Below are 24,153 nucleotides of genomic sequence, written 5' to 3'. Positions count from 1 at the left end.
AAATGTTCTAACTGATTCTGATTAAAAAGTTGATCAACAGTTAACATGGATTTGTTGAGTCCTTGTGAGTGCAGGGAACCACAATTTATTTACAGTTTTGACTTTGGAGGCTGTATTTCTGGTAGTGAATCCTTTACTTTTGCTATAGCATTTCACCAGTGGATGGACAGGGAAGCATGACGGTGGGCAGAATTTCCTTTGGAATGTTGTCCACATCTCTAAATTCTTTCTCTTCCCTCTTTACCTCTTCACTGAGAATAGAGGTAAGTAATAGAACACATTCAGAGAATACTAAAAGAAAGAAAATGTGGAGAGTAGCAAACAAAGAGAGTCTGCAAAATGTCCTTCCCCTCCTCTTTTCCCCCTTAAACTCATGCCCTAAAAATTTGTAGGTATAACTAATTCTAATCAGTGAAATCTTGATAAATATGGAACAAGACAACTTGCTCCTTATATAGTCTTTTCTGTGGTTCTTTTGGTAATTAAGACAATTTTATCCTGGTCTTCTACTCTTTTTTAAGGTGTCTGTTCTTTGTGCTATCCAAAAAGTAGATTTCCTGATTGAAATTCTACACAATGGATTCTTCCTTTACCTCAAACTTTGATGAGAAACCTCAGTCCATTGACCGCAGTACTTTGCTGGGCATATTGGATACAGTTCCCTCTCTCTTGACTGTAACATGAAGGGGATGGTGGGCATATCTAATTTTATTCCATGTGAGTAAATTGTACACAATGTGTTAAATTTCCATGACTGTGCATGTCACCCCTGCCTCACACTTTTTAGGTCACAGACGTCAGATTGCCTGGAAAAGGAATTTATTACTCCCCAAGGACAATTTCCTTGAATGGTATCCAATATGTCCAGCTATTAGAGGAACTATTGGCAATGAGTAGCTACAGATCCATGTACAAAAATGTTTTTTGCATGCCTCACTTCAGAAGTGACTAGGGATCATGTGACACCAGATGTATTCTCTAGTCATTTGTCATTTCAATGTCAGCACAATCACATGGCCATTAAAGAACTGAAGATTAGAATAATGAGGAAGGTCTAGCAACTGCAAGAATGTAATCAGACATTATAATTTTTCCCTTAAATTACTGAAAGAGTCCTAGGATTCTTGAGTGAGAGAAACTCATAGAAATTTGAGCATGAAAACAAATGGAAAGACAATTTGATATTTGAGGCCAAATTCATAAATATAATTTCAATAGACATGGCTGATCAGCCATACACACGATAATATTTTTCACTCACTAGTGTCTTTTTCTCTGGTGCAATAATGCAGGAAGAACTCACACAGAGATCCTCATAGTCTTCCTATGATTAGAAGAGGAAACTGAGCTAAAAGACTTTGAAAGATTCTTTTCTCTTTAATGTGCACTTAATCATCTATAGATTTTTCTAAAACTTCAGCCAGAACTAGCTCAATTTATAATTGTTAATCAGTATTGCACATGCACTTTTAAGCACCTTGCTTGCTTTCTTTTAAGGGCAAACAAAAGCTACAGGATTGGGTTGTTTCTACTTTTAGTCTTGGAGTACTATTCTCTCCATCTGACCAGTTGATTAACTTTTATATTTTTATGTTTTTAAATCTCTGCAGAAACACTGAGATAAGATGGGCTCAAAAGCCTAAATGGTACTCATCCAAAAATGTCCCCAATCTCAGGATCTCAACTGCACAGCTGGGTTCTGTTGGTCACATGTCAGCTTCAGAGCACATCTGTTCATTCCTAAAGGATCCACTAGGCCCTATGAACACAATGTGCTCTGTGTAGAGTACTTTACACCACAAAACCCAGCAGCTGCATGGGTGAGAAAATCTCTACTTCTCAAGTTTGTGTCTCTAGGCAGTTTGAGTAGAGTGTTTTCTCTCTGGCTTTCTTTTGGTTGCCTGTCACTCCTGACATTCAGATGCCTGTTGGCAACAAAGTTGCTTTTGCTATTCTACTACAGATGTTTCTAGCCTGGGAAGAGACAGACCAAACTTTTACTGGAAAGTAGAAATTCTTGCCACATTCAGGCACCAAACCTGAGAAAACATAAGGAAGATCCTGGCCACAGGCTTAAGAATGGAAAGGTAGGTCACTGCCAGGAAAATAATGTCCAGATCTGAAGACTTTTAGTTTTAGCATTTAGGAAAAATGTTTGTGTCAAATCTTCCCACCTGTGCTGTTCCATGATGGTCAAAGGACACTTCTCTAGTAGGGCATGCGAGAAGGGTACAGTTACCTATACCTCACCTTGGAAAGTGAAATCTTTATATTGAAGCTTTTCGTGAACTCATGGTCATGCGTGTATTGGTGTCAGGGGGAGGGAGAAGGGTGAGGGAGACCCATTCATGTACTTCTGAAACTGTATACATTGGAAATATTTGTGTGTTGATGAGGTTGAGTTGGAATACCACGAGAGTGGTACAAAAGAAACTGAAGATACATCAAAAGTGAAGGCATTAAACATGAATGGGTTTATGTCATAGACTTCATTAGTTTGATTCATAGAAAATTATTGTTGTAGGTCAAGAATGATATTATGAAGTCTGCTTTTACAATTCTCAAAGGCCTCATTGCTAGTTTTTAGAGGAAGGAGCAGTCTTGGGTCAACATGTTTTAAATGAGATGTGAGGGACAAACGTAGCTTATAATATTGTAACTACTTCCCCCCCCCCCGCAGGAATGTGTCTATATTTATATAGCATAACCTGTTAAATCTGTACCAATGGCTGCAACTACAGACCACAGAAGCTTCTTTAATAACACACATACACCAAGTCCAAAATGTTCTACTCTGTCATTCATGTGTAAATCAAGTATATTATTCATATACTTCATCGACTTCCTGAATGCGTGCTAAAAATGCCAAGGAAAAACTCGTTAATCGTGACATGGTGACTGCTCAGCCAGCTCTGAAATGTTGATGGAAAAGAAAAATGGTCAAAGGGCCTTTTTAAGAACCTCTGCAGGTTACACTCGCAAATCGGAATTCAGAGAACATGAATTTCCTCGTTCAGGAAGGAAGGATTAAAATCAAACACCCTCCAGTGGTTGCATCTAAAAACTGCATAGTTGTCCCAAATGGCTTAGTTGTAAAAGGAGTCTTCCTGTGTACCACTGAGTACCCAGGATCCAAGTCCCTGCTCAGTCTAATTGTTGTGCAATCTCAAAAAAACTAAAATGATCTTCTATGGACTATAAAAATCTCTCTTCACCCTAATAACATCATCTTGGGTATTTTTATGTTGAGTTCTTTAAATGCCAGGGTATACGAGGTGACAACCTTCTATTATTTCTTGTGTAGTGTGTTATAGTCCTCAACTAAAATCTTGTAGTTTTGTGCTAGGAAATATGGCTTGTGTAAGCCTCATACCCCATGGCCAAGGAGGACATTCAGACTTGTCTGTGATACACCAAAACAACTAATCGATTTCAATCAATTTAGCCAATCAACTAGCTGACTCAATGAGGTGTAAAATAGTCTACCACCTGTTTGGCTAAATTGACACAGCAGGTTGATTCAATTGACCTGTCGTCATCAAAATAGACTATCTGAGAGAACTAAGAGAACACGTTTGGGGATGCATCTCTCTCGCTCTCATGCTCTCTGGGTCTCACTCTCACCCATGCACAATAGCTGCTTCTTTATATAATAAACAAGTGTCATCTACTGAGTCTCAGGTAAAGTGGCTCGCCTGTGTTCCATGTTGTCCCTATTTCCTTTTCTGATGTGCACAATGTTGAAGCATTGTTTTCCAGGTCAGAAGAAAGATAATCAAATTTGATGTGTTCGGACATGAAGGGTGACATTTTTAAGTCACTTAGTGGGGTTGATAAAGACTGTCTATTGTGGTGCCAACAATTTTGTAATGCAATAAGGCAGAAATTGAATTCATATTGAATCCTACTGAAGGTGACTTGACATAGAGTATAAATTCCACTTTGGTAATGATATTACTTTAATACAATTTAGTACACTATCACTCTAAAAATCGATGTTGCAGAATTTTGATAGTTAACAAGATGCTCTTGGCAAAAATGCAAAAAATACATAGGAATCTAAGGAATTAAACCAAAAAATAGTAAAGGGATATTTTTGATATTTCATTAATGATTGATCAACCTCTTGTAGATATTCTTTCTAATATCTGAAAAAAATAAAAGTAATATACACATTAAGACTGAAACTATTCCTATTAATTACATTTTTTTTCTTTCAGCAGAAAGCTCCTTTTTTAGATTTCATATTCACTTTGTTAAAAAAATGCCTTTCAGATACTGTCATGTAAAAATTAAAATTTTTACTTATTTCATTCTTATTATTTCCTCTTGTCTTAAACCAATACTATCAAAACAAAGTCAACAAGCATCTATGAAGCATATGCTGAGTTCAAGTATTTTGGTAGATGATAACAGGGGTATGAAGATGAATGAGAGACAGTCCTTGCCCTCTTGGAGCTTATAATTTTGCTGAGAAGATAAGACAAATAGCTGGAACACTACATTAAAAAAAGAAAATAATACAAAATATCACAGGAGTAAGGAGTACAAAATTTATAGTTAAACAAGTGATTATACACCACATACTCTAGGGCTAGAGAAATTATCATGGACTTTTCACAGAGGCAGTGTTATGGAGAGTATAAATAGGATTTGTAAAGGTGTAGAAGACTAACATGAACAAAAGTGTTGCACCAGACTGTAGCAAGCAGTGTTTAGCTAAGGGTTAATGGATTTTATACTGTAAGAAATGGTGAAGAATTTAAGGTTGTTGAATAGGGGAGAGACATGATCAAGGAGGTATACATATTAGTGGGACTAGATGCGTAAGAGGAAAAATAGGGAAGGCAGAGAGTAATCAACATTCAGGAATGAGGTGATTAGGGCCTATACTAGAATGGTGGAAATGGTAATGGAAAAGATGCAATGGACACTGGATTTGGGAGAGAGATACAAAAGAATCAAAAATGACTCTGAGGTATCTGCATGTTACTTGGGGCTCGATCAATGTAGAAGTGGTATTTAAAGTCATGAAAATAAAGGAAATTACAGAAAGAAAAGAGGAGAGGATCATGGGAAGAAATCTGGGGAAATATTACATTTGTAGAAAGTAATGTACCAGAAAATATTGTCTGGTTTCTTTCTATGCATGTGTAAGTGTGCATACTCATGTGCAAACCCAAACATATACAGAAACATATGCACTCTGAAAAAAGAGATGAACAGCAAAACTCAGTTGTTTCAATTTGTTTCCTGTCAGTTTAGTGACCACGGTGGACTTCTGATAATCTGAATAAAAGTTATTGAGGAATAAATAGCGTGATCTAGAGGAGTGAGAACCAGAATCAAACAGATATATGTTCTTATTCCATCTCTACCATTTGCCAGCTGACTGGTCTTGGACTTCTTTCAGGCCTTATTTCCTCATCTGTAAGATGAACATAACAGTACCTGCTCTTTCTCCACATAGGGTTATTGTAAAGATGAAATGAAATAATGTATGTGAAAATATTCTATATACTGTGAAGTACTAAATATATAAGCTTTTAAATTTTGTTAGCCCATGTGTATAAATTACCATATTCTGATTTGTGGTCACAGATTAATCTCCCCCTCTCAAGGATATTAATATAGACATGCAAATGAATTCTAGCACTTTTATGTTCCCTCAATGGCATTTCAAGCTCTTCGAGGGCAGGGACCATATATTTTCTGTATTTACCTCACACTTTACTGTGTACAGTACTCTGAACAGAAACAGGAAAAAAGTATATATTTTTACTTGAACCTGAATTTATTCTGTAAGCTCAAATATAGCTTTCAATATGTAGCATAATTTAAAAGTAGCACTCAAGCCTACATAGTCTAGAACTTCTTAAAAAGAATTTAAATACACAGTGAAGGTGCCATACGCCATGGCCTCACTTTCATTTTTAAGTGGATTTTCTTCTGCAAATCTGGAAATGAGTATTAAAGCATAAATTCAGAGTTATTAGTGACAATGATTGTAGGTATAAGTAGAAGCACAATGACAGAAGACCAGCTTTGGAACTGAAATGCATTGAAAATCTGAAATGCAAAAAATCTGAAATGCAAAAAGTCTGAAATGCAAAAAGTCTGAAATGCAAAAAAAATCTGACTTATACACATTTTTTAAAACGATCATCATTTTCTCAGAACACTAAGGCAATATAATAAAGCATACCATTAAAGCACAATTTAAAAACCATACCTAAAATATAAATGAGAGTGCCTTTTAAAAAAATTTGGATGCTAGAAAGTCAGAACACAGGTATTGGGGAAAAAGTTGAATTTAATAAAATCTCCTGTAAGAAAAACTATCTAAATACTTGGCTCTGACATTTGAAGTCTCCACATAACTTAAGTGAAGCCAAACTTTTAAAATATAAAACTTGAAAGTACTTACTTCCACTTGGAATTAGGTCTCTTTCTGGGATGAAGAGTTTATATCCGTAGTGTTTTTCTAGCACATCTGGCAGTATTTCAAGAGCAAACTGCTCTTCTTCAGGGTTGTCACATTCCAAAGTATCTTGGTCCACTTTTGTGTAAGAGAGATAGGCATCATATTCCTTGTTGTCTTAGAAACAAAGAAAAACAAAAGGGTTGTATGTATCATTAGGTTCGCTTTAAGTACTAAATGTCTATAATCATTAACAGGCTGGAATAAGCACTATAATTAGTGACTGTCATTAATAACTGGAAAAAATAAGTCACATGCAATGCTATAAGAAATCTGGTACATTTCAACATAACTTAGTTATAGTCATAGGGTATGAACTGAAACTGTTATGCAGTGGGCAACATATAGTCAGGACAGAATAAAAGAGAACTATTATTTGTGACTTTTGGTGTGAATGATCAGCTCAGTGTGTTTGAATGCAGGACTAAATAGACTCATGGATTTGAACTCTTTCTGTGCCAGTTGGCTTGGCTCTGTTACTTGGTCACAGACTATACCTTGTTTGCACAAATATGTGTAAGAGATCCAAGAGGGGCTGGGCCCTAGAGTGTGGAAGATCGAAATAATCCAGCCTCACTCCTGGAGACACTACTTGTAGCACATGCCATACTTCCAGTTGGTTAGTGTCGTCATCCTCATATACAAAATGCAGTTCATTACCAAATATTAGAGAGAGCAGCTGGGTTTTATACAAGTGCATTGCCTGTTATTCTTGTTCAATCCATGGCCAACTAATTTGACACAAGCTACCAAAAGAAGCCTTTGTTTCAGAATATACATCCTTCCAATATTGCCAAATTAGGTTTTCCCTTCACACATTTAGTCAGAGAGTTAACTGTGCTTTGAGAATGTATTTTTTTCTTCCTTTGCTGTATTGGCTCAGAGCCAGTCTCCCCAAAGAGAAAACTCTCTCTCTCTCTCTCTCTCTCTATATATATATATGCAGTTTTTTCTCAAAGTATTAGTCCCCGCTGGTTTTAGAAGGAACACATTGGAAAAGTTATAGTGGTTTTCAAAATTCCCTTATTTATAGAAAAAAATTTAAAAGTTAATGTAGTGAACCTAGACTCATATGGAACTATTAGTATTTATTAAACCTAGTTACTTGCAAATAATAATTTTAAAGGACGAGCAAACATTTCAGGATTTGTTTCTAAAACACAGAAATATTTTCCATTAAAACAGACCTGATTAGAATATAGCTAAATCTTGACCAAAAGTTAATTTACAGGATGAAGCAGCCACTCACTTCCCTATACCACTAAAATTTGGTTCTACCTGCTGAAAGAGGAATATGTGATAGGCATATAAAGAGATATAAATACCCTATGGTAGGAGTACGCAGGACCCCCTGACTATCTAGTGATAACTGAGGCAGGATTATATTGTTCTAAGTCTAGTAAGATTCCAGGCTTCACTACCCCCACATGAAAGGAACTCTGCTTATTTATGTTAAGATGGTACCTGAAGCCAGGAGGCTTCTCTTTAGCCTGTCCTCTAGCTGGAAAAGACTTCTGTGAACCTTGGTTGGGTACTTGATTGCCTAGAAGCAGATGCACATGAAGGACTGCCCTGATAGTTGAGATCACTTGGCTTACAAATGGGGCACATTCCGCTGTTATGCATAAAACGCCACTTGGAAGTGAGAATGTTCATAAGCAATGCTAATGTAAGAACCTCCTGGTAATCCTAGCACCTCTGCCCCTGTTCCAATCAAGCTCAGGATGCACCTGCAGGCCCTTGACTTTCTCCAGCTATAATTACTCACCTGGGACTGAGAGCTGCCGATGATACACAGCTGGAAGAATAAAATAGGCCAAAGGACAAACAGATCCATTTCTATGAGCAGAATGTATTTCATTGTTTTTGATGGATGGTGTTGCTGCCTCAAACTCCATAATGTTAGACTAGACCCTAGTTTCCTCTGACTTTGATAACTCTATCTTACAAACCTCCTGAAATTCAACAACTTATTAATTCATTCAACAGTGATTTGTTGAGCATCTACTATGAGCTAGCCATCTGCAATGACTACCTGACTCTTTCACCCATCTGGCCAGAACTTCTAGACTCTTGCCACATTGCTTGTCCTGACTATGACTATTTGCCCTCCAACCATGCCTAATCTCACATATTCCTGGTCCTATCCTTACTTGCTTCACCTATACTCTAATATAGGTGATGCTACAAAGACTTTTTTCCAGAAAAATATTGCTATATTTGCATATCCCAAGTCAAGTTATGAGAAAGAACATGGATGTCTTTGATATGTGTTAACACCCAACACATCTGGATAACAAATTGTACACAACATTCGAGAAACACATCATTCTTTGGAAAATGGTTGCTTCTGGTTTCAGTCATGTCCCTTTAAGGTGAACTAAAGGTGAAGAGTTTATGGTAGCTGGCCAGAGCAGGGAGAGAGCTCTTAAAGCCACCATGTCAGATGTCCCAGAAGGTCTAGGATGCCAGCTAGTGAGCAAGCAGTGATGCAGATGCCACAGTTTTAAAAATGCACTTCAGCTCTATGTAGACAGCCAAGAAAACCTCATGAATAGCCACAGCTGTTGCTCACAAAGAGGAGCAAGATGGATAGAGCAATATCAACAATATGATGCAAGTAAAGTTTAACAGCAAGTCCTGAAAATTGTTTTAAAACCGAATGGCAATTCAGCAACACCCCTTTGCTAGGTGAGGCTAATGAGCATTCCTCTGTGTTAAATCATGCTGACTAAGCTCAACTGAGGAACCAGAAAACAGCACAATGGAGACAGAACATTATAAGGAAGAGGGCTCGCACAGTGGTCACCATAGGTATGCTGTTCCCAATGAAGAGAGAAATTATGACAAAGGGAACCAAACTCTCTGTGGAAGAATTTTCCTGTTATCACACTGTCCTTCCCATTTTAAAATCTCATTTTAATCCTGTTCACCATTAGGAAGCCATTCCTGTTTACAATGTAGTTCTTCTGGGGCTCTGCTAAACACAGTGCTAAATCCTTAGCTTCTAAAGTGCAAAGACTGTGTAACTTTGTGGATTATTGTGTCTTCAATGCCTACTATACTACCAGTGTGTGTGTGTGTGTGTGTGTGTGTGTGTGTGTGTGTGTGTAGGGTTAATCCAGGTGAAGAATATATATAAGTATATACATCATTCATAGTGCTTGGCACACAGTAGACACTTAATAAGTATTTAATGACTGCATAATTCAAAGATGAAATAAATGAAGCAATCGTTGTTTGATGAATTGAAATGAAATGAATTATATCAAAAATGTTTAAGAAGTCAGTTTGATAGATTTTATTTTATAAAAAATATGGCCTTTTTATAAAAACTTTCAGGAAATGCTACTATAGATATGAATCCAAGAGAAAACATGAACAAAAAGTACATGGGTAAAACTATGGTGTGTCTATGAGATGTCAAAATATTTAAATAAAGAAATGAAAATTCAGTAGGCTATCTAGCTGACATTTGGCATCATGAAACTGGATATTTCTAGAAGGGCTTTAATATTCATTTATTCATCCTCACTACATATCTGCTGACTTTTTAGTATTCTATTCAGCTAGTACAGAGATTGTGTGTTTAAAGTCCAAGTTTCCATGTAGGAATATAAACTATTTTAATTTTCCTTCCTGCTGAAAATCCTTGAAGTTCCTGCCCAATTGAATTTTTCCCTAAAATAATTGGTTTGGAACCAATACACACAATTCTCTAACCAAAATGCTCTAGATTACTTGTCATCTTTGGCCACATGGGTCACATTGGAGATATAGATGCAAAATGTCCTATGATATTAGCATGAATTTAATCTTACAAATATGTACTACAACTGATCAGTTAGTCTGGATTATTGGATGTGGGTGATGAAAGTAATTATTTCAGATTAACTTCATAAACTATATCACCTCTTGCAGAAAGTATTAACAAATTGCTTGTAATCATGACCTAAAGCAAATGAAACAGAGCAGACTCCCTTTCATGTACTTTCATATAGACAATGCATCTTTAACATTCCCAGTTAGATACTTTAGCCATTTGTTGGCGCTTGGGAACCAGTGAAATTTTCCTCAATAGCATATTTCATCTCATTATTTTATGTGTACAGGTTAAGAAGTCAGATTTTTCAATATTAATTATTGTACACAGAAACTGAAGGTAATTGACTACATTTTCATACATATTGTTGGAGCATGTAATTATCATCAGAATAGGCCCTAATTTCTCACACTGAAGATATATCTAAATAAGGGTCTTTGGTACTTTTGAATAGGCTGCTATAATCATTAGGTGAATACACTGCTTTGATAATGAGCATGCATCTGTGTTCACCAAACAGCATTTCTCGAATTTACTGTGAAAACATAAAAGTCAATTAAAACACACTCATATCATTGTTCATATCATAGTAACAATAAGACCAAAATCAAAGATTCTTCAAAAATTTTGATGTTACATTCACCACTCTGCCTTTCTCCTATCACTATAAAAATAAAACAAAATCATAAACTGCTCTCCTTTGAGGATCTCAAAACAAACAAGAGCTCTAACTTTCATTATTCCAATAGAATGAAAACTAAAATTGAAATCTGGCTTTTTAAAGGAATGACTTACAATTGAACTTCTTTTTTGTCTTGGCTTACCTAAGGCATTCCATACACATGTTCCCAAGGCTTATAGTAGTTTGTGGGCGAGGACTGTATGCATAAGGAGTGATATGTCATGATTTCTTATTGGTATTGATTGGAAATATGGTAATTTGTTCTCTTGAAAAATTAAATCATTTTTGAATGTTCAGAGAAACAAGGCTCAATACAACGTTTTGTTGATATTTCATATATAAGATTTTCAAGGGCCATAAATGACAAACAGAAGAAAATTATAAGCCACATTCTGAATTTTTTTCCATTGAGGTCACCTTTGAGAATTGTGCTACAATCATCCAAAATATATCAGTCCAGATGTACTATGAGCTTTAAAATGAGTATCTCCATAGCTTTTAATATATTTTTTGAATAATTTGCTTTTTTCAATGCCAGGAAGAACTAAATATGATCTGTGCCTAAATTTGAATCTTCTGGAAGAAAAAAATGAAATTGATTCTTAATTTGTTTCTTAATAAGGGAAAGGGCTTTGACAGCAATTGTTTGATCTCCTGACCAACTAATAGCTCCTTGTTAAACTATTTATTTTGGAAATAAATTTCAAGAAATAAAACCATTTTAAAGAACACCCATATATTCTTTACCCAGGTTCATCTATTAATATTTTCTCCCCTTTGCTGTCTTTCTTGATAGATTAATACCATTTTTTTCTAAACTATTTGAGGGTAAGTTGCATTAGTCATAGCCTTTTAACTCTAAATTTTTCATCATGTATCTCCTAAGAATAGGGATATTCTCTTACATAATCACAAATTCATGCCTTTTAATTGAATTTGAACAATAGGAGACAGCTTACCATCTGCAGTTTCATCACCTCCAAAATGCTGTCGGTAGAAGAGCATCAATTCAATATTGTAGCATTTGTAGATGACCACGAGCAGTACAAGGAGGAGGAAGATTGCTCCCAGGCCTCCTGCAAGTTCAATTTTGTAGATTAAATCTGGAACAAATAAAATAAACAGGAAAAGGTAATTAAATCAGCAACATTGAGGAACTTCCCATATTTCTAGTCTCTAAGATGTACAACCCATTCTGTTTTTCTTTACAGAAGATTCTTGCTTAATGCAGTAAGTAGATGTGTTCTTGATACATTTGTGTAAATCAATTTCTTGTTAAATTAACTCTCTTCTAAATATTTGAAAAATTTTACTGTTGAAAGTGATGTCTATCTGAAAAAGAATAGTCTCTCCCACTTTGTTTTGAACACATCTAGACCTCACATGTATACTTTTGCTTTAAGTGTACTTCAGGAAACTATTAGAGCTGCCTTTTACTGGGTTCAGGTCCAATATTTTGTTGTTTCTGTTAAATTATCTTTTGGCTTAGCAAGATTACAATCTAATACTTCTTAGGCCACAGGCCCTATTCTTCTACAGGAGAACAGCATCATAAAATTATTCTCAGAATCAAATAAAAACCAATGAGCCTACAGGATTTAACTGTTTCATTTAACCACAGTAGACTATAATCCAATAGAAGGTAGGCAGGGGAAATTAGCTTATCCATTTCCCCTACTTATCTGAATAAATGACTATAATTTGTATGTGATATAATATGCCCAATGGTGCTAAAAGAGAATGAGAAATCTAGGCTAATCACTTGGCCTATTCAGCCAACACCAGGCTACCTGATAGCAGCCTTAGGCTCTTCCAGTGGGGCACCCCTAGTACTCTGAGAGTTGGAACAATTAAATCAACACATAATGGAAGGAGACATAGTATATCCTAGGCCCAGGACATAGTGACTTACCTGTAGCTTAATTAGTGATATTAACAAAATCTAGGGTGTATCATCAAAAGAGGGGATAGCATCATGGAATTTAGAGAAAGGGGAAGTCAGAGAAGAATTTAGAATATGAATTCAGCAATGTCCAGAGGAGAAATGCTGAATCTGAAAGACACTAGACCAGAGATATTTTCCACTGTGTGACAGGGAAATTCACTGGTCTCAACATAATACAGATAAAACTATCTTAAAAATTAGCTAAGCTCCCCTTAATCTAATTCCATAATTACCAAGTGACTCTTTTATTATTAATTCAGCTTACCACGTAACTACAAACTGAAAAAGGGAGTGGCATTTTAGTTTGTACATCAGTTGCTTATGAGTTTGCTTGGCATCAATCAGCCTCCCTGGATGGATCAATTCTGGGGTACTGCCAAAAGCAAATTGATGACCATGACAGACTGCCATTCTTGAAGGTCTCTTGACAATAAAATCATGAGCCTTTCCCTGGGATTGTCCCTTGTCTCTATATAGGCTTATTGCTCAAGATAAATTAGGCTCAATATAACAATAAGATTAAGAAAAAAGATTAACATATATAATATATACTACAAGTAATGTATATTATAGATAAAATTTTCTACCTGTCTACTATCTATTCTCTAAGTAATCCTTTAGGGCAAGAATTGTTGGTCCAAATTCATCACTGAAGAATCTAAGACTCAGTAGTTTAATTCAGTTAACCAAGGTCATACACCTGAGTGGCCAGGATGGGACTTGAGCCCAGATATTCTAACTTCATATTTAAGGTTCTTTTTATTCACCACAGTTTTGTAAGCTCCTCTGGAAAGTGACAATGAAATTCCTTCTCCCTCTTCCTCCATAGAACTCTTGGTAATGCTTCTCGAGAACATGTGACCTGCGGTGAATTTTGGATTCTTCTGCCCTTTCAATTCCAAGGAAAGAAGCTAAACTACAATTGCCAGGCAGAACGATAAGGACCGAGCAGATCTCAGACAGTTTATTGGAGGGTATTGAAGAATTCTGTAGCTATATCAAGAAGGAACGAGGGGCTCCTTGGAGTCCAGCATATGAGAAGTTTTAGGTTTTGTAGGGAGATAGAGAATTTGGTATTTTAAAAGAGGTGGAGTAATAGAGAAGATGGTAGTGGCCAGAGACAGCATGGCCAATGAGGAGAGTCGCTGAGTAGAAATGTAAGAAATATAAATGTATTCTTTTTCAGTAAGGAGAGAGGGAGAAGGATAGAAAAAAGCGAGTGAAGCTGTTGTGAGAGACAAAATATATTAATAAGGAGCATTATGAGGGGCCACGTAATGAGTAGGGATAGGAAATTGGAATCTATCTCTGTCATGCCTGCTGCAAGAGGTGGTCATTTGGAAAATTAAGCCACAAAATTTCGGGTAAAAATAATCCTACCTCATATTAGCTCTGCCTCCTGCCCTCCCTATAGAAAGTGACTCCCCAGGAACAACTCCTGCCTCTATGTGGGTGGTAAGGCAGGCTTGCTTATGAGACCTCTGTGGGGCTGCAGTATCACAACCTTTGCTTGTTTTCTTACTGTTTTATCAATTATGCATTCTTTTTTTATTCAAAAAAAAAAAAGAATATCAAGTGTCTATTTTTTTTTAACATCTTTATTGGAGTATAATTGCTTTACAATGGTGTGTTAGTTTCTGCTTTATAACAAAGTGAATCAGCCATACATATACATATATACCCATATCTCCTCCCTCTTGCGTCTCCCTCCCACCCTCCCTATCCCACCCCTCTAGGTGGTCACAAAGCACTGAGCTGATCTCCCTGTGCTATGCAGCTGCTTCCCACTACCTATCTATTTTACATTTGGTAGTATATTTAAGTCCATGCCACTCTCTCACTTCGTCCCAGCTTACCCTTCCCCCTCCTCATGTCCTGGAGTCCATTCTTTACGTCTGTGTGTTTATTCCTGTCCTGCCCCTAGGTTCTTCAGAACCATTTTTTTTTTTAGATTCCATATATATGTATTAGCATACGGTATTTGTTTTTCTAGCCAGTGTTAAATTGACAGGACAATATGATTTTTTTTTGTTTACTCTGAAAACTGAATTCTCTTTGATCTTAGGTCATTGATTGACTTGATTCAACATGTTTTTCCTGTTGTAAAATGTTCATTTAATGTTGTAATTTTGTTAACTCTCTGTCTCTGTCTCTCTCCCTCTGTCTCACTCTCTGGTCAGAACAGATTTCAACTGTTTTCAAAGTCACTGAATGGGATTTTTTTCCACCAATTTCTATGTTATTTACAGAGTAGAGTTGCTATTAGATAGATGGAAAACTTCAGCAGCAGGAACAATTTGTGCCCCCAAGTAGCAGACACCTTTTTCAGCAGTAAATTTATGGAAGAAAACTGTGGTGTGAAAAGTACCTTTGTGGTTTTGGGGTCCATTTTATAAAAATATCTTTGAAAGATATGACCTAATGATGGCTGTTTACATTGAAAACTGTGGACTGAGTCCCTGAGACTCAACCAGTATTCTTTGATTCAGCCCAGGCAGTCACATTAAAAGGGAAACATGTATCCTATAATCAGAGGGCAGAATTGCCATCACCCAGTTGACACCTAGCTTTTCTTTTGTCTTCTGTTTTCAACTGCCATTTTCCATCTCAGCAGGATCTATACTTCTAGGGACATTTCCTGACTGAGAAGGTGAAAGTCATTTTATTTGGACTGTGTCGTGTATACGCTTCACAAGGATAGAGATAGCCAGAACAGCAAATATTTATGGGATTGTAACTTTTTCCAGGCACCCAAAGTACAAATATAGTTCTTTTTAACCTTCTTAGTTTGAACCCAGCTAGTTCTTCACTTTGAACATGAAGATCAGACAGTATAGAATGGGACAAATAATAGCTGAAGTCAAGGGACTGGAGAGCAGGAAGACTGGAACTGTTCTGAGCTTGCTCATAATTTGGGAAGCAGGTTAGGAGATCCCACCTGAGGGTCTCCTATACAGGTTGGGGGTTCAGGGTGGGGCAGTAGCACTAGAAATGAAGAGAAAGAGAGAGTCATTGATATGTCTCTGTTTGTGGGAAAGGGAGTATGTGCAGAGAAGGCATAATTATCAGAATTTTCCTAGCATTAAGTTCAGAGTCTTGGTTCACAAAAAAAAAAAAAAAAAAGAATGAATTTCTTACTAAAATGTTAGTTGTACTTGTTGGCAAATAGTTCATTGGAGAGTGAGGGCATAGCAGGTTAGTAAATGAAGGTAGAAGATGCATAGGTAAGAGACATCTTGCTTTGAGAATGCCTGACCCTGTTAATTGCATATATTAGACATGAGTTTTCATTTTACGAAAGGCCTTTTCACTTTGTGAAAGGATTCATGAAATGTTTCTTCTCTATAATGATCACTTATGGCATTTTTGATATTTCACTTATAGATCATCAGGAAGCTATTGTTCCATAAAACGAGCCATACTCATATTCCAGGTGGAAATCCTGTGGCTACTGATGCCAGGCTATGTTGTGATAAAGCCTGAAAGGTTCAACTCCAAAGGAAATAACTGAAATTTTGCAATACAAGCCAGAGTTCAGTCTGATTTAATATGTTGGATCAGGACCATAGGGCTTCTTGTTCTTTTCTGGACCTCTACCATATTGTCGAGAGCTCCTAAAGAAAATGGAGTAAGGGAAGATGAACTGCATCCTTTTGCAAAGCACAGTGAAAACATTTAAATGCTACCTAAAACAGAGAGTACAAACTGGTATACAATGGGCCAGAAAAAAGGTTTTTGTTGGTCTATACGTTTCCCAAAAAGTAGATACTAATATTTTAAAATAAAAATATTGCATATCCGGGCTTTCAACTTCACTTGAAAACCCTGAAGCTCTCATAACCTTAGGTTCACATTTTAGCAAGCATGGCAATAATCTAGAAAAGAATAGTGACTGCCCTTTAAAGCAAGGCATGTTTCCTCTAGCCTGTGTTTAATATCAAGCCATCTTTTTCTTTTAATTTCAATATCTACCTGGCTATTGAGGTCTTTGAGTTTTTATCCCCCAATCTGGAAATTGAATGTTTTGAAAAGAGAAATGCATTCAGATAACCCAGAATAGACACTAGTCAAGACCAGATCTCAGGGAAATCCTCTCTTTACCAATCCCTGTTACCCATCCTCTATCCTATTGCACCTGTCCTCTAGGAGGACAATTTTCACCCAACAAATGTTTTTGAGCACTTACTATATTATATGTGCTAGGGATACAGCAGTAAATAAGGCAGGAAAAAGTCCCTGTTCTTATGAAGTTTACATCCTAGTGTGTGTGTGTGTGTGTGGGGGGGGTGGGTGGGTGGGGGGGGAGACAAGAAGAAAACAAGTATGTAATATGATATCAGATAGTAGTAAATACAATAAACAGAAATAGAGCCAAGTGAGAGGGAAAAGAAGGTGATGGGTAGTCCATCGATGGATGAATGGATCCAGAAAATATGGCATATATACACAATGGAATATTATTCAACCTTAAAAGAGGAGATTCTGTCATTTGCTACAACATGGATGAACCTGTAGGGCATTATGCTAAGTGAAATAAGCCAGAGAGAGAAAGATAAATATTATAGTGCATGGTATCACTTATATGTGGAATCTTAAAAAGAAAGCTGGAGTCACAGAAACAGAGAGGAGAAAAGTGGTTGTCAGGGGATGGACGGTGGGAGAGGAAATAGGGAGAGGTTAGCAAAAGGGTACAAACTTTCAGGCAGATGAATCTGGTCTGAGGATCTAATGTATAACATGGTGACAGTAGTGGATAACACTGTACTGTATAACTGAAATTTGCTGGGAAGGTACAACTTAAATGTTCTTACACACACAGAAATAAAATGTAGGTGTGTGAGGTGATTGATGTGTTAATTAACTCAATGGGGAGAGTCATTTCACAATGGACACATATATCAAATCATCACATTGTACACTTAATATATCTATATATCTTACAATTTTATTTGTCAGTTTTACCTCAATAAAGCTAAAAAAGTTTTTAATAGAAAGTGATTGGGTAGTACTATTTTATAAAAAGTGGCTAGGGAAAGGCCTATTGAGTAGGTAATATTTAAGCAGAGACCTGTATGAAAAGAGGGAATGAGTCATGGGAACAGCTGGGGGAAACAGCAGTGTTCCAGGCAGAGGAAATAGCAAGGGCAAAGATCATGAGCCAGGACTGTGCTCGGTGAGCATGAGAAATAGAAAGGAGGCTAGTGTGTGCAAGGTTTGAGGCAGATTGTGGTAGAAAATGAGATCAGAAATGTCTTGAAGGCCATGGAAAAGATTTGGGGTTTCATTCTAAGTGTAACAGCGAGGGTTCTGTAATTGGATGGTTCTAATTAGGGAAATAATATGATCTGACCTAGATATTAAAAGGATCACTCCAGATGCTGTGATGAGAATAGACTGTGAGGGGACAAGGGGCAAGCAGGGAGACCGTTCACAGGGCTATTGCAGTGAGCCAGGCAATTGTTGCTGGTGGCTTAGACTCAGGTGATAACAGTGAAGATGGGGAACGTGCTCAGAGTACATATGTTTTAAAAGTAGAGCCATGGAATTTGCTGGTAGACTAGATATAGCGTATGAGCAGAGAAAAGAAGAAGTCAATGATGACTCCAAGGATTTTGGGCCTGAGCAACTGGAAGGATGGTGATGGAGATGAAGAAAGCAACTGGAGGATCAAGTTTATAGGGAGGAGAAATCAGGAATCCTGTGTGGGACAAGTGAAGCTTGATATGCCTGCTAGATATGTCTACTAGTGGAGTTTTTGAATAGTTGCTGAATAGGCAGTTAGGAATACAACTCTAGAGTTTAGGCGAGAAGTCCAAGCTAGAGATATAAATTTGGGAGATGTCAGCATATAAATCGTAAGCAAAACTGAGGTGGAGATGGAATTGAAATCATCTAGGGAGTGAGTGAGAAAAGGGGACCTGAACCCTGGGGAACTCTAATATTTAACGATTAGGAAGATGAGTATTAATATTCGCAGTTATTCATGACTTAGACACATTTCCTTGCAGAAACCATGGGAGGCAGCAGTTTTGCAGTGTACCTTGGTTTCTAGTGTCAGATTATTAGAAATTTGAAGGGCTGCTAGTGGTTGTTTACTTATTAAAGGGAAATGGATTTATTTTAAAACTCAAGGCTATTTCTGTCTCTACTGACTGACTATATGGTAAGACCCCCATTATTTTTCCTCAGAGCAGGCTTTTAATTGTAACACTATATACATTTTGTGCAATTTTTTGTTTCATGTTTGAGCTTTGTCTTTCTTTGCACCCTCACTTCCCTGAAGACTATAAGCCCCACACAGACTTGGGGATGTCTATTCCCTAGTACCTAACACGATGCTTGCTATACATGATCCTCAGTAATAAAAGAGAACATTATTCATTTATTAACCAGAATGAGTTCTAAGTGCCTATTAGTGGTCGGACACTGTCCAAGTTGCTGAGGATACAGAGGTGCAGCAGAGTCCAGCTTGGAGGATCTCTAAGCCTAAAATAAGACTGAGATGGACAGCAACAAAGCGATCCTTGCAACAAGGTATCTGGGCATAATCAATGTCTGCCCTTCAATGTCTGCCTTTTTTTTTTTTTATATCCTTTGTTTTATTGAATCCTCTTAACAGTCCCCAAAATGAAAAATCATTACACCAAGGGAAAAAAAAAACTTAAGGTAGAGCCAATGTAGGATCTTGGGCCAAATATAGTATTAGGTTAGGAATCTGGAGACTGGTACTTAATATGCTGCCTATTACAAACTGAACCAGCATTCTAGAAGCAATGGCTCCTTTGTCCCCATGAACAAGTGGTTGCTTAGTGGATACAAGTTATCCAAATTCCATTTAATAACAAATCTTGTTTGAGCATGGTATATTTCACACCATATCATTATTATTTGAACCTCAAAGTGACTCTACAAGGTAGGTATTTTTACCCCTATTTTATAGATGAGGAAACTAAATTTTAGGATGTCTAATCAGACAAGTTACTGAAGTAGGTAGCCAAGGCAGTGACTGAACCGGGATCTCCTGAAACAGGGTCTCCTAGTTTCACTTTCTATATTAGACTCCTCTATACTTAAATATTCCATTATTTTAAGATGAAATCAAGTCCAACAGAGTAAGAAATGGTGCTAGAGAGATAAAAGCAGTATTCTCAGAATAATGACATTTCCCTGCTTCTCCTAGAGCTGCTGGTCAACGTTACGTATTAGGTCTGGTTGGAAAATAGAAATTCCATCTTGGCTACAAGGTACAACTAGTGACCTTGCTGATTGAATCTGTTCTAGCTCTATAGCCTAGACAAAAAGAACACTGATTGAGAACATTTGTTCTGTTACATTTACAAAACCTTTGCCAGATGCACACATACAGAAAGTATTTAGCCTTTTGCAGTAATCAGGAGTTGTTTCAGGGTAAGAGCCAATCTCAGAAGTTGCTCCAGCAGCTGGGATTGTTGTTCCTATGTCTGCTTTTATCTCTTTTATTTGTAAATTTATAGTTTCTTTTCTTTCCTCATTGTGTACAATTTCCACCCCATATGGAATCAACTCTAGAGAGGGATATACATAAATGCCAAAGTATTTAAAAATATATGCACCTGCCGAAGGCCTTCAACACCAGGTCATATCATGAAATATTGTTCATGATCTTTATTATAATAATTGTAAAAATTATATGATACTATCTATGATAAAATACTATTTTATTTATATTTTAGTCAAGGAATAAAGAAGTGATTTTGTTTCTCATCCAATAGTAAAACCCCTAGTATTTAATTTAAGCAATATAGGATGAAGTGAAATATAGAGAAAATGTTGAATATCAATGCCTATCAAATTTTATGTAACACTTATAACCAAGGTATATTTCATCTCACTGGATTTAACAAATAACAACATTTCATTTCATTTATCCACTTCCTAATGGTATAGAAGATCATAGGAATTTTATGCTAATATCCACAGCAAGAGAGAGATATTTCCTTAAAAAGACAAAATGTTTAATAGACATTTATACTAAATGATAAAATCAGGCCAGGAAACATACCTAACTTCAATAGTTACTTGGTAGGTAAACAAACTATAGTAACAGTTATTAAAAAAAATACCCTTTTTACGCAGCAGAACACTTGCATGTTTTCGTCCATTTCGGTTTTCCACATGGCAGGTATAATTTGCCAGGTCAGCCTCCACCACTGAATCAAAGATGAGTGCCAACTCAACTTCTTTTTCTCCAAGATGCTCTTTGAGGAGCCTGAAATAAAGGAAAGTATTCTTGGCTGAATTGGTTTCATTTGGGGAGAGCTCAGCCATGCAAGGACTAAAGATGGTTACGTAGCTTACTAAGGTCTCCAGTGGGCTGGAGAGTCCTGACAGGGTGTATGTGCAGAAACTTGAAAAAGAAAACACAAAAAGTGACTCAACGCAAAGATCAGATGGAAAAGGAAAAAAGTGAGGAATTCACTCAGCAAAGAGAAATATTATCATGCCACTAGGCTTTGATAAATGAAGCCAATATGATTTGTGTGGCAAACAGGAGGAGACGTTGGACTCCATATTCTAAGCTGAGCCTATGGAAACAAATTGGATTTTTGCAACACGGCATGAAGGGAAAAATGTCTGTAGAAATGTAGAGTTTATGTCAGAGGCTAGAGTTTTGACAACAGGGGGTAAGATGGTAAAGAAATGGGCCTTGAAAATGACTGCCTTATGAGAAGTAAACGAAGGGTGTTTAGTGGCCTTTTATCCCCAAATATTGGTGAGAAGCCTGTTCTCTACTTTCTCCTGCCTTCTGTCCAATGCAGGTATATATCCCTAATCCTCCAATGACCTGCCATGGCCCTGCTTTCTCCCGACATTGCTCGCCATTTGTCTTTCTCCTTCCCTCCACACCCTCCCATGCCCCTAGGAGGAACTGCCCTATGTGACATTTTCTCATAGTGCTGCATTTTGCATTCTCAAGTGAAGTTGCAAAGGGTCTTGAATGGCCAGTAACAGTTGTTCTTCACAGAGGAGCTGAGTTGCCAGGAACCTTTCCTGAGGAGTGTGCCTCTTGTTTCTCTGGAGAGTTATACTCTTGCCAATGGCCAGCTGCCTCCTGGGTGAGGTGAAAGTAGGTACACTGCCTACTTTTACTTTCTATCTCCTGGTTTTGACCAAAGAAAGAGCAAATTGTGAGTCTAAATAGTGGAAAGCCTGCTGTTAAGTTCTGGGGTGAGGTTGTTAAATACATGAATTTGCAAGATGGAACATTTGGGACATTTAAAGTAATTCTCATCTCCTTTTTGACACCTGGTTATGAAGGTGGAGAAGAACATTCAGATTTACTGGCATTTAGCATAAAGTTGGAAAAGACAACTGTACTCAGAGAAAACTAGGTTATAAATATGGGCCTCCCACTTACAAGCTCAAGCTGGATTCTTACAAAGTAATTAACTCAATGGCACCTTAATATAACTCATCTTTAAGTTGGGAAAAATACCTACCATACTTAACTTTGTTGTGGGGGTAAAATGATTTCAAGATTAAATGACATATGCAAATGCAAATGAATGTTATTAAACACCAACATTTCATTATCCAAAGGTGAACTGTTTATAAATTTTGGCTCCTTGAAACATATTTGTATTTATACTTATTGATATTTCAATTTGGTTTGGATTAATCTCTTCTGGCTCCCCTTTAAGAGCAGGAAAGGCTTAAAGTTGGGTTGGTGGGAAGGGAGTTCTTAGAATCTGAGACTCTCCCGTACTGAAATCCTAAACCCAGATTATATCCCAAGTAGAGATGCTTTTAAAATTAACCCTATTTCTGTTACCTTCCAATAATATACATATCAGAGAGTTGACAATACTGGTATTTGTAACTTGAGTAAGTCTCTTTAGTATAATAATTTTCTTAACCATATTTTACTGGTAGTCTATTCATTTTTTTCTTCCTGGCTGAACTTGCAGTTTTCCTCTTTCTCCTCTCCCAACATATACCTAAACAAGGAAAAATGGGAATTTACTGTCCTAATGGTTTATGTTGAATTTTACTCTATTTTCCCCCTGCTATGTGTATATCACACTATACACAATTCTTTTAGTTCTGTGTGACCTGCTATGGGATAACCCCATTTAGGCCAGAAGCTGCTTAAGCACTGCAAATTAAGTTTGATTTAAAGCTTCACATGTAGGGCAGCCACAGCCTTTGCCAGGCATAAGGCAGAAAGCTGATCCTGTCCCTCCAGACAAAGCCTTTCCCTCTTCATTTCTAATGCAGTTTCCAAAAACAGCTCTTCACAGACTGCAGAAAGAATCTGGAGAGAGGATTTGAAAAATGATCCTTCATCCATCTATTAATATATATGAGGTGTCTTAATTATCAGCTCTTGAATATCTAGAGGAGACCTGCTTTTTTGGAATTAAAGAGCAAATTGGCTTTTATGTCTATAAATCATTCTGCAGAGCAGTCACAATTTCCTAGCAAATATTGATATGTAACAACCTATCAATTATTCTTTGTCATTCCCCTGAGTGCCTAGCTCTGGGATAGATATTTGGTGTAAGAGAAGTATAAGCACTAAAAGACCAGGTGCCTGCTCCCAGTAAGCATTAAAATTTAAACAAGGAGACAAAATCTACACAGCTGAAAAAATTATAGGCGGAATGAGGTAAAACAGGATGGTACAGTCATTCTTACAATGGAATTTCAAAAAAGGGAGAGATTATTATTTACTAAATTAGCTGGAGAAGCCTTGAGAAGACTCTGCCTAAACAAAAGGAAGAAGGAAGCATTTTCTAGGAGGGAAGATAGGAACAGGTTTTTGCAGAATGTTTGAAAGAGAGACACTGAAGGGACTGGTTTTGGAATGGAGGATACAAATAAGGGGGTCTTGGGATATACTTCAAATAACTTCAGAAGTATCTCATTCCAAGGATTAATATTGAAGGCAAGTTATAGGCAACAGTGAACACTGGCAAAATAAAAAATACTAAATTCAGGTGACAGAAATCACTAGTTTCAAAAGTTTTATTGTTAAGACCTATCACTAAAAAGTAATACTAGAAAATGTTTGGAAGTTGTCACTCTCATCCTTACAAGAGAAAAAGCAAACAAAATGAAAGTCAACAACTTTTCATAGATCCATCAGAGAATTGAGGTCACAGGGCAAACTCCTGCCCCTCAAATTTGAGATAGCTAGACAAATACTGAGAATCACAGTGTACTGGGAGCAGAACCCCAGG

General features: G+C 36.9%; 1 protein-coding gene across 3 annotated transcripts in view; it reads right to left on the bottom strand.

The window, feature by feature from the left end:
* IL1RAPL2 (interleukin 1 receptor accessory protein like 2) overlaps positions 1-24,153 on the bottom strand; it is a 1,121,335-nt gene that overhangs the window by 28,587 nt on the left and 1,068,595 nt on the right. For 2 of the 3 annotated variants that reach the window (XM_082377189.1, XM_082377190.1), the window contains 3 exons: positions 21,034-21,179; positions 11,946-12,089; positions 6,428-6,598 (listed from right to left, as the gene is read on the bottom strand). In XM_082377189.1, coding sequence (XP_082233315.1) covers positions 6,428-6,598; positions 11,946-12,089; positions 21,034-21,179 — 461 coding nt within the window. The remainder of the gene's footprint in view (positions 1-6,427; positions 6,599-11,945; positions 12,090-21,033; positions 21,180-24,153) is intronic. The other variant, XM_082377191.1, reaches the window with a different exon arrangement.

This window comes from Balaenoptera borealis (assembly GCF_965194805.1).
Source record: "Balaenoptera borealis genome assembly, chromosome: X".
Lineage (NCBI taxonomy): Eukaryota > Metazoa > Chordata > Mammalia > Artiodactyla > Balaenopteridae > Balaenoptera > Balaenoptera borealis.
The sequence above is the reverse complement of the archived record's forward strand: the minus strand, read 5'-3'. Positions and strand labels throughout refer to the sequence as shown.